The sequence below is a fragment of the Ochotona princeps genome, chromosome 1 (assembly GCF_030435755.1).
Source record: "Ochotona princeps isolate mOchPri1 chromosome 1, mOchPri1.hap1, whole genome shotgun sequence".
In the NCBI taxonomy this organism is placed as follows: Eukaryota; Metazoa; Chordata; class Mammalia; order Lagomorpha; family Ochotonidae; genus Ochotona; species Ochotona princeps.
In genome coordinates this window covers 64168816-64180692 of record NC_080832.1, presented here as the reverse complement: position 1 = coordinate 64180692, position 11877 = coordinate 64168816, and the positions used below count along the sequence as shown (strand labels likewise).

At 37.1% G+C, this 11877-nt stretch overlaps 1 protein-coding gene across 1 annotated transcript in view; it reads left to right on the top strand.

The window, feature by feature from the left end:
- The first annotated feature begins 3043 nt into the window (after positions 1-3043).
- The window catches only part of UFL1 (UFM1 specific ligase 1), a 29703-nt gene continuing 20869 nt past the window's right edge, over positions 3044-11877 (top strand). The window contains exons 1-7 of the mRNA XM_004580371.4: positions 3044-3188; positions 4274-4419; positions 5397-5425; positions 6095-6192; positions 7119-7233; positions 8866-8996; positions 10910-10968. Of these exons, the coding sequence (XP_004580428.2) occupies positions 3112-3188; positions 4274-4419; positions 5397-5425; positions 6095-6192; positions 7119-7233; positions 8866-8996; positions 10910-10968 (655 nt within the window). The 5' untranslated portion in view covers positions 3044-3111. The remainder of the gene's footprint in view (positions 3189-4273; positions 4420-5396; positions 5426-6094; positions 6193-7118; positions 7234-8865; positions 8997-10909; positions 10969-11877) is intronic.

Genomic DNA, 11877 nt, shown 5'->3' with positions numbered 1-11877 from the left:
CAACACAGTCCCAATGAGGGTAACACAAGGCTATCTTAGTCATTCATTCATCTCCTATGCCAAGAATAAGTGCTCAGAAATAAATCCCTAAATCGATGAGTGAACTTTATAGGGTTATGTAACTTGAATATCTGAATTGTTACTTTTCCCCCAATTGTAGTTTCTTTCTTGTAATTTCCAAGTTGTCTTTGGTAGAATAACTGGTTCAATATCACTAATACAGCATGCATTTTTGTCTATATTTGAATATATGTGCTGAAAAACATTATGAAATTCTCATGAATCACACTATATAGCTTCCAATACTGTCTGAACATTGAAATCTCAGGAACAGCCCCAGCAAGAAATTGTATTTATCTTATTTTAACTCACCAAATATTATCATAGAACATTAAAGCAACAGTTCTCAAGGTAAGTGTTGTAATGCAGCAGGTTAGCATAGCTTGAGATGCCCTAATCCCACATCACAGTGTCTGGGGTAGAGGGAAGTGCCTGCAATCTAGTCCTGCCTTTGCTTCCAATCAATCCTCCTGCTGATCTTTGGGAGGCAGCAGATGACGGCTCAAATATTGGGTGCCTGCCACTCACGTGGAAGATTCAGATGTTCTGGGCTCCTGACTTCAGTCCAACCTAGTCTTGATTGTTATGGACATTTTATTTATTTAAATGGGAAGTGATAAAGAGGGAAGAGAGATTAAAAAAAGAGGAGAGATAAAGCTTCCTTCCACTGGTTTGCTCCCCAGATGGTCATAAAACTACTCCCACTCTTACCACGAAATTTTTTATTCTACACAATCTTCACAAAATAACGTATTTAGATTAATAGGCATGTGTTATAATTTTCCATAGCCATTTTAAGTTGTTTTTTGAATATAATATTGTTGTATATAGCCCATATAATCAAAACTTCTTCAAGTCCACAAAACATGTAAGATTATATTTTTTCTGAAGACAAAAAAATTAGAAACCCTAGGTAAAAAGGAGGGGTTCTTCTTCAATTTTCTAGTAAAAAAAACCTTTCACTTCTCCATTAGATCATTAACCATAGGTAATATTCATTACGTCACAATTAGATACCACCTTGAAACATAAAAAAAGTGAGTGAATTTTATCTGCATAAATAATCTATAAATAAATAATCTTTGGGACACAGTCCCAAAGTATGTCCTTTTTTGACTTCTCTTTTGTATTTATCTCAAATCTAAACCAGAATTGTTTTTCAGTTTCTCTTACCAGAGAAACTAAAATCTCTCCATCCAATTTTACTGCAGGTTTCCCCATTCAGAGAGACATGCTGGACAAGCCCCATCAGTGACTCTTCTATTTTGGATGCCAGTGCCCAGCGGTCTGTTTACGGGAGATTCTTTCTCGGAGTTATGGCCTCTCACTGGAATGGCAACTATATTTCACAGCAAGTGCCAAATCTGATATATTGTCAGCAGCTGTCTGAAACATTTTTTGAGAAGGATTCTGATGCTGTTTTCTGGCTTAGCAAGACAAATATCATAATTCAGAGACTATTCATGACATGCATTCCAGAAAAGACAAGGCTTCCTGAGAGGGGTTAGTGTGTCTAGGACATGGCAAACCACTCCATCCATGGGTGAGGATACCACTGAAACTCAGGCCGTGGGGTGATCGTTGAGTTTTACATGGTAAGCAACAAGTGTAGGTTCCAAATGGCCACAGAGTACTTTATACTCCCCCTAGAGGCTACAATGCTTGCTTACTTTACTGCATTTTTAATCTACTTCATTAGATTCATTATTTATTATGGTGAGGATATGAATGCTTTATCCCATACTGCACTCTATGACATCTTCAGAGAACACTGTGATGCTGTTGGAATTACAGTACCTACTATTGATGTGTAGTGTTCTGCCTCTTGGTTCACAATCAGACATTGTTCTGCTGCACTATTTATTTAAGCCCTACTCATTTTTCATGCGAAAGGCAAACAGCGATCTTCCAAATACTGGTTTACTCCCCAAAGAGTTGCAATAGACACAGCTGGGTCAGGCTGAAGCTATGATTCAGGAACCCCATCCTGGCCATTTCTGCTGCCTTCCCGGGTGCACTAACAGGAAGCTGGATGGGAATCAACTAACACTGGCATGCAATAGATGCCCACACGGCAGGAAGCAATGGCTTAACCCGCTGCACCCTAATATGGTCCCGTGGTGGCTGTATTTACTGACAATTTGCATTGACTGGGTCCTCTGTATTATAAGTAAAACTGGAAAATTTAATAATAAATTTATTCATGGCACTAGCTTTCGTTCCTGAGAATCCCCTACTTACATGGGAAAGGACTGGAAATAACTTCCCTTTTCCAACCTACAATAAGGACTTACAATTTAAAAGTGATTAAAAAGACACAGGGAAGTTGCACAATCCCTGTCGCTCCCCCTATTTTGTTGGTTGCCATGCTCCCTTCTTATCTTAAAGTTGTATTACTTCACTATTGGATAGAGCAAATCCTTCCTGAAAGAGAAAAGTGACAGGGCTTCAGAACAGACAGGAAACTACTGCACAGGTCCGTGTAACGCACATCTACTTGGGCGCAAAAGCCACAAGTTACCTTCAGCAGTGTACCTGACACAAGCCCGCGAAGGCACATCGCTCAGTGAGCCAGGTAAGAAGGGGCAGTGTGGAGGACATGCTCACCACAGACGTGGGCACAGCTTCTTCCCGTCCCAGCTCCACAAAACATGTGGCGGACGCTAACTTATCAATTCGCTGAAACATCAGAAATCACCCAAACACGGGAGAGGTGAAACACTGGGGCAACTCAGAGCCCTGGGGCCCGCTGCCTGCCGCGCGGTGTCCGCCTCCTCTGAGGCAACCTGCGCTCGCCCTCCTGCCCGGCCGCCTCAGGTCCCCTCACGCGTCCCCGCCGCCTCAGGCTGCGGGATTCGCCGCACGGGCGCGCCTGAGGTGCGGTGGGCGGGGCCGCCGCGCGCCCTCCCGCGCAGCGCGCACGCGTTTGCTTTGTGGCCTCGGGGGCGGAGTCTCTTGTCCCTCCGCGCGGCCCGTCCCGCCTCGTCCGCCGCGGCCGCCGCTGGGCTGACGTGTCCGTTCCCCGTCAGCGTCTCGACGAGTCCGGCTGTGATGGCGGACGCCTGGGAGGAGATCCGGCGGTTGGCGGCTGACTTCCAGCGCGCGCAGTTCGCCGAGGCCACACAGAGGTGCCCGACCCTTCCTCGTACTAGGCACTTGACGGACACGCGTGGGCCGGGGACCTCGGATCCTGGCCCGGGCCGCGGTCTCTGCTGCCGCCTCCGTCGCCCAGCAGCCTGGACCGCAGTTCCGCGTCCCGGTCTCGGCGGGAAGCCTCGGTTCGCGAAGGCGCCCAACGGGGACCGCAAGGTGTCAGAGGCCCGGCGGCCCGCGCGGTCCACCCGCCACCGCGTCACCCTGGCTTCCTTACCCATGACACGCTTAACCCAGAATGAGTTTTACACACACGAACCCCCAAATACATTACTTTGCAAATAGTGTATCGACCCTTTCAGTTTGGGGCTGCGGTAGGTTGGGAAGGGGTTCAGGCAGCAAATAACAGGACAGACCCCTGGCTTTACAGGATCTGTCGCTTTACAGGATTCTGAGGCAGACATTCCTGACAAGCCCATTGCTGTGGGATGTGCCCTGAGGACCAGGCCTCTGCTGCTTGAGATTACAGAACCTAGAGATTCTTATTATTTGTTGATTGTTGTGCTTTTTTTTTTTTTTTTTTAACCTGTGGTGTTTGTTGCTTCTGGGCCTGAATGCTGTATTACTGAAATCCATCTAAAAATTAAAAACCAAGTCACAGTAAATGCATGAATAAAAGTGGCACTTAGAACTTAGTGAGCCAGATCGCCATCCTACCTGTAGACCATGTGAGGCCATTACATGCTTGAAGAGAATGCTGGTTAAGTTGAGAATTAAATTAGGGTAGAATTGGTTTTTTTCTACCTAAGTTATAATTTCCAAATTTTTAATTCAGATTTGAAGATCGGAAGCAGGCCTAGAAGAGCACAGACTTGAAGTCTAGTAGAATGATAAATACTATTCAAGTAAATGCTTTACGTGTATGTCATCCTGCATATTGGAGGAATTTTAAATTATGAAGTCAGAATCATTATTCTAATGAAGGCACAGATCTTACAATTCACAAGACAGAGCCACTTTTCCCAGATTTTTGTAAAACCAGTTATTATACATTATGCTAATTTTAATAGGCACCAGTGTATCAAAGGCAATGTTAAAATGTAACTTTTCTTTCCCTCAGGTTGTCAGAGCGAAATTGCATTGAGATTGTGAATAAATTGATTGCTCAGAAACAGTTAGAAGTAGTTCACACACTTGATGGAAAGGAATATATTACTCCAGCCCAAATTAGCAAGGAAATGAAAGATGAGCTCCATGTTCGGGGTGGTACGTATTCCGCAGTGTTTTCTTCTGGATGCTAGGAAGGGAAAGATACGTTGAAAGTATGATTAAATAATAAATTGTTTCTAAAACTCCTGTGTCAGTTATTAACATTTCCTAGGATCATGCAAGTACACTCATATGATTAAAATTAATTAATATGTTACCATTTTACAGAATAGTACCTTTTATGATTTTGAGTTATTTGTACTGTATGTAAATTAAATGACCATTTTTCAACAACTTTTTAATTTATTTCATAACTTTCAGTGGGTACAAATCGCCTGTTATCAGGCGATGATTGCAAGAATGATAGAGATTTGGAAAGCTGATATAGTCGCTAAAAATCAAGGCTATATTACCTATCATGCTTTCTTTAAAAAGAAAAGACATTTTCTGTATTTATCTACAAGCTAAGCAACTCAGTGTAACATGGTTTAGTATCTGTCATACAAAATGCTATTTTGAGCACACAAAAATTGTCTTTAAAAACTTTGAACAAGCTTTGAACACAGATTTTTAATTAGATATGTGAATATAGTTTTGGTGGGTTTTAATCTTTACATAGTACTAATAAAATATGAGCTTTGATTTGGAAAACTTAATAGATTGCTTCTTGTTGACGGGTAGAAACCTACCTCTCAGTTTCAAATAAGTGAAAAAATACTATCTTTAGTTGAATCTCTTTGGTCATGGTCAGTACATTTGGAATTATGAAAAGAATTAGATACCTTTTGTAGATCTAGCTAGATTATGCATCAGTTGTACATAATTGGACTGAGATGATAAAAATAACTTTGAAAATAAGTTATTGCACCTGATTAAGCCATACAGACTTACTTATTTTTCATATGTGAGCATGTTAATCCTTGGGCTCCGTGGCTATTGTAGATGGATTTCAGTTATCCATATCTGAATTTATGGTTTTTGTTTGATGTATGGGTACTCAGAATTAAAAACAAATCATTTTTGTTTCTTTAAAGGCCGAGTAAACATTGTTGACCTACAACAGGTAAATATTACATTTATAAAAGTTTTGCTTTGTTTTCTCAATTTTTGATATTGTGAATTTGATAGCCAAAAAGTATCCACTGATACCAGCAGCATATTTTGTATACTGTTAGTGAAGAAATAATTATGTAACCCTTGCTGGTATATGGGATCAAGTAAATAAACTTTAATGTGTTGAATTGATTTAATACTTCTTTCTCAGATTACTTCCTTAATTATTTACCTTACCAAATAGACTTATAGTTAGCATTTTATTTAACTTAAAGAGAAAAATCACTAGTGTTTCATATTTACGTGTTTTTAGTATGTAGAAGTAATAAAAAAATTAAAAGGTAAAGGATGTATGTATAAAAAATGCATTACATACACATATCATCACCAAAGTACACTAAAATATAAGAACCTGGCAAATCTTGTGTGACATGATGTCTGTTAGATGAAAAAAATATTTCATGGCTTAATAAACATTTTCTTAAATTAAAATAATTTCTACAAAATTAAAATAACTAAGCCTTATTTTTTTATTTGAGGCTTTTTACACTATTTCATATCAGTTCAGAAGTTCATCTAAGAACAAATAATCTTTTACAAAACTGTAGTTGTATATGTGTAATGTGGGATATAAGAAAAATACAACCTTACCAATAATGTAATTTGTGTCATTTTTCAGGTAATTAATGTGGACCTTACTCATATTGAAAATAGAATTGGTGATATTATTAAATCAGAAAAGCATGTTCAGCTAGTATTGGGACAACTAATAGATGAGTAAGTAAAAAACAATAATAAGAGATCTTCTATCTTCTGGTTCAATCCCCAGATCTCTGTAACCACAGGTGTTTGGCCACAGCAGCTGTAACCAGGTATCCCATGTGGATAGCAGGGGACTAACTGCTTGGGCCATTCTCTACTGCGTTTCCCAGGCATATTAGCAGGAAGTTGGATTGGAAGAGAAGCTGAACATGAACCATATCCCTATGGGATTCTGACCTGGCAAGCTGTGGTTTTAAAATATTTACAGCACCTCCTTGCTGCCTTTTTCCTCCTTCCATAGTATTTAAAATTAGGCCTTGTAGCTAGTTAGTCATTTCATTTCCTGTAGAATTCTTGTAATGATGGCATTTATAAGGATCATTTTAGATAATTTTCTGTTTTTTTAAGGCAGTACAAAACAAACTTTTAAAAGGTTTATTCATTATTTGTTTGAAAGGCAGAGTGACAGACTGGGGTGGGGAGAGAGAGAGAGAGACAAGGACCAAGAGAGCAACACCGATTTGCCATCCTCTGGCTTACTCCTCAAAAGGTCCCAAACATCCAGAGTGGAAGCCAGAAGCAGGAACTCTGATGGTCAATGAAAGTATCCAAGATAGTGACATGACCTGCTATACCACACATCTGTCCCAGCTTTTATAGTCTTTCTTATGTGATCTTAACTCTGAAAACAAGCTTATTGGGGAAAATATTAATGAAAATGACTACAAAGTTTCTACTCATTAAAAAATTATAATGTGACTAACTTTCCATTTAATTACTTTGACCAAAAAAGTTTTTAGAATATTGGTGTTTGCATGCATGTTTCACATTTGCTACTTTTGAGGCGTATTTTCTTAAAAATTAAATGTAAAAAATAGAGGAATAGAGGAAAAAATCAGTATTCCTAATTCGATTTTTCTATTTTTTTTTTCCACTATTAGGAACTATTTGGATCATTTAGCAGAGGAGGTAAATGATAAGTTGCAAGAAAGCGGTCAAGTAACGATATCAGAATTGTGTAAGACTTATGATCTTCCAGGAAATTTTCTAACACAGGTAATTTTAAAAATACTGTAACATGTCTTTTTAAAAAAGGAATGTTAAAACAAATTAGGGGGAACTGGGAACAGATGTTCTAAGTCATCAGTGAATTTCCTACTGTTGAGATTTGACTTAATATAAATTGTAACACTACATTTTGGGGACTTTCTATGTTTATGACTCTGGGGAGTTTATTTAAGAATGATCATAATATAGTGATCCCAAACTAAGGAATACTCTGAAAATAGTAAATAGATTAATGCCATAAGTGCATGGGGCATTTAATGTTTCTGATATTAACTGTACAGAAATTTTAAAGGAGAATGCTAGATTCTAGTTATGGCTTCAGAAATAAATAATGAAGGTTATAATCTAGAAAGGGGTATGACTTTCTAGTAAAAATCAAGGATGATGTTAGCCATCTTTAATAAAATCTCTTTCTCAAAAGGATTTTCTTCTCAGAATATCAACACCACCATCTTTTGTTCCTCTGAACTGTCAGTATTACAGAAATCTCACTCTTTACATATTTGTGTTAATACTCAAATGCTTTGATTTGAAGTAACCATGTCACATGAAAATAAGAAGCTTTTGCTTTTAAGGATTTTGACATTTTAGAATCATAGAAATGCATTTGGAACAGTGGGAAGTATTTAGGCTTTGGTATAAATGTTTGAATCTTATCTATGGCCATTCTTATTTGATGTTAGGAAAATTATCTCATCTTTTTGTGGTTTAACTTATATATCTGTAAAATGATAATGTTTGCAATAGCCCTCCTCTTATCTATGATTTCACTTTTTAATGGTTTCAATTATTCTGGTCAACGATGGCCTGTACATATGGCAAGATATTTTGAGGAAGAAAGAGGAGCCCACATTTATACAACTTATTACACTGTATTACAGTTTATTTTGTTATTGATAATCTGAGATTTATAAATTGAATTTCTTTATAGGTATAAATTTTTAACAAAAATCTATGTTAGCTTTAGCTCTAATTTTTGTGAATATCTTACGCATTCTTCTAAAGTTCATTAAGTTGTTTGGAAACTATTATGTCATTAAAGTGTTGGTCAAGCTGTGCTGAGCAAACTTAATTTAGCTTGAGATGTGAAACCTCCACCCGTGATTTCTCATTTACCAATCCTGGTATACACATACAGAGTGTTGACTTTGAAAGCAGATTGTCATGTGATTTTAGATCATCTGAAGAGAAATAACTTGTTAACATTTGCATCAAAGAGGAGAGATTTCAGGCCTTCCAGTTTAATAGATTTCAGAATCTTGGAATAACATATTTCCGTGTCAATACTAGAAGCTCCTGGTGGAGTGTTCTCTGAAGCTCGCGTATATTTCTTAGCTGTCTATAAGATGGAAGATATATCTAGGAAACTAGTTAATAATTTTATTTACATTAGCTATGGACTTAATTAACAATGGCTAATATAATGATTGGTCATTGCCTTTGCCATGAGATAATGAAGTGTCTCCATTTTCATTTAGATTTTATAATTTGTGCTTGTTGAAATTTCCCAGTCACATAATTGATACATCAGCATACGACATGAATTGAAAATGAGTATAAAAAGGCATGTAGGTAATTTTACTCTTTCAGACTAATAGATATTTATATTTTTATCCTAAGGCACTCACTCAGAGATTTGGTAGAATTATCAATGGACATCTTGATCTTGACAACAGAGGAGTAATTTTTACTGAAGCTTTTGTAGCTCGACATAAAGCTCGCATCCGTGGACTTTTCAGTGCTGTTACCCGGTAAACACATTTTAAAGTATACACCTTTGTACATTTGTTTTTTCTTTTTGAAAGATTTATTTAGTTGAGAGGGCATCAAGAGAGAAAGAGATAGATGAAAAGAGGTACTCAAAGAGCTATCTGCCATCTCCTGGTTCACTCCCCAAATCGCTGCCAACAGCCAGATCTGGACCCAACTAAAGTCAGGATCCAGAAACTCCATCCTGTTCTCCCACTTGGGTGGCAGGTGCCCAAGTGCATGGGGTCATCTTCCATTGCCTTCCCTGATACATTAACAAGAAGCTAAAGTAAAAACAAAGCAGCTGAGACTCATCAGACTGGCAGTTTGATATGGGAAATTAGCATCAGAAAATGCTGGCCGTGTGTGTGTGTGTGTGTGTGTGTGTGTGTTTATTATGATTGGCTTTTTTTCCCTCCAGCAGATAAATCATTTAACAAACAAAAGCTGATTCAGGACTATGGTTTGTTAAGTGGAAGTGGAGTTTCTGTGAAATTGAAGTGGGATTACAAAGTCCTAGAAAGTGACCAGTGCTCTTGTAACCTGTCTCCTCTTACCCTCACTGTATTTACCGCCCTCATACACAGATGCACTTCTGCAAATCACGGTTACTTCTGCTGCATTAGTGTATTGAACTCACCCAGGAATCATGGAAATAAAATCTAATTGAAAGTCCAAAGAGTTGAATTGTAGTTCTGTTACATATTTTACTATATACTACAGAAGTGTGTGTATGTGTGTGTGTATATATATATATTTTTCTAAGAATTACTTTATTGTAAAGGCATATGTATAGAGAAGGAGTTGCAGAGAGAGAGAGATCTTCCATCTGCTGGTTCATACACCAGGCAGCCACACTGGCCAGAGCTGAGCTGCTCCAAAGCCAGGAGCTTCTTCATGGTCTCCCAAATAGGTGCAGGGTCCCAAAGAATTGAGCCATCCTCTACTGTATTCCCAGGCCACAAACAGGGAGCTGGATGACAAGTGGAACAGCTGGGACAAACAGTCGCAATATGGGATCCTAGGTACATGCAAGACAAGGATTTTAGCCACTAGGCAACTATGCTGGGCCCAGAAGTATATATTTTATGATACACAAATAATACCATATCACAGCATATAAAAAAATGTACAGGGCCCAGCACAATAACCTAGTGGATAAAGTCCTTGCCTTACATGCACCAGGATTCCATATGGGCACCAGTTCTAACCCCAGCAGCCCCGGTTCCCATCAAACTCTAGTTTGTGGCCTAGAAAGCAGTTGAAGATGGCCCAAAGCCTTAGGACCCTACACCCGCCTGGGAGACCCAGAGGAAGCTCCTGGATTCTGGCTTTGGATCCGCTCAGCTCTGTCCATTGCAGCCATTTAGGGAGTGATTCATTGGACGGAAGATCTTCCTCTCTGTATATCTGACTTTCCATTAAAAATAAGTAATTATTTTTGAAATGTACGGTTATAACAAAAAATTTTTGATAAATAATAAAGAGCATTTTAAATTGATCTCTCCCATTCACCCTAATCTAGAAGTATATTCTGAGCTCTTTTCAGTACATTTATCATCTGATTTTTCTTTAAAAATGGAATCATAAATAACATTCACTTGAATATCCCAGTGAGAAGAGCTTCATAGAGTGAAGAAAGATGTACACTGAAAGCCAAAGCAGGTAGCCAAGCATCAGAGAAACCTGAAATGAAAATTTGATGGAGTAGGAATATAATTGACTATTGGATTGGAAGGAGATTTCTTTGATATTTCAATAGGATAATTCTGATAAGGATTGAAAAGTTGGTATATGTTTTGACTCCAATTTAAAAAAATAATTGTATTTTTTTATAAATTCTTATACCAATTATTGTGTAATTAATAAAACTGCCTTGAGTTAATGAAAGTATTTTTTTCTTCTTCCAATGAAGACCTACAGCAGTGAATTCTTTGATTTCAAAATATGGATTTCAAGAGCAACTTCTTTACTGTGAGTTTAGCTAAGATATATATACTTTAATTACTTTCTAAATACTGTGAATGTAAAACTCATTTATTTCAATGTGGTTTCTTCCTGATTTTAAAATTTATTCTGACATATTTCCAGTTTTCATATGTGCACCATTATACCTGTTTTATTATTATTTACTTTCAGAAATGAACATGTGCTTAAATATGTGTGTGTAAATGAAAATGTATAGTTATTGATATATTAGATATATATAGAAATATATATTAATATAGATAGAGATTTTAAATTGTTGGAGTAATTTTTATTTATAAATTGTTTCTTATACTTTTATGCTGCATTTTCTAAAATGAAACTAGTCTAACAAAGTGTTGTTTATAGCAATATAAATTTATTGTTAATATTCAAATAATGAAATATCATCTATTAAAGAACTCTCTTTGTTCTGTTTGTGTCTATGTGTGTATGTTTGGAATTTTGCAACTTTCATTTAATGCTTTACTAAAATAATTTTTTAAAGCAGTAATTTAATATTTTGATTGACATTAGTGCAAAAATAGATCTAAAATGAATGGGAAATAAATTTAAATGTGGAAAGAAAAATTAATTGTTACTACCTTTCCAAATATGAACTTTAAATTTTAAGACATTTAAAATTAAACTTATTGCAATCTATGTAAAAATTATGTATAATCTACTTTTCCAATAAAAATAATAGATCTTCAACAGATTCTTCACTTCTGGTTTCTCTGAATTTGTAACCTAAAAATTCTGATGAATGCCAGAGTTTTGTATAAAACTAAAATCCCTTCAATTATACTTTTTAAATATTACATTGGCTTTTAAGAGATTAGGAAGAAATAAACTGTTAAGTGATAAGCTACTCTTTAAGGTTTTCACCTACTGTGATTTACTTGCATTTGCCTGTTT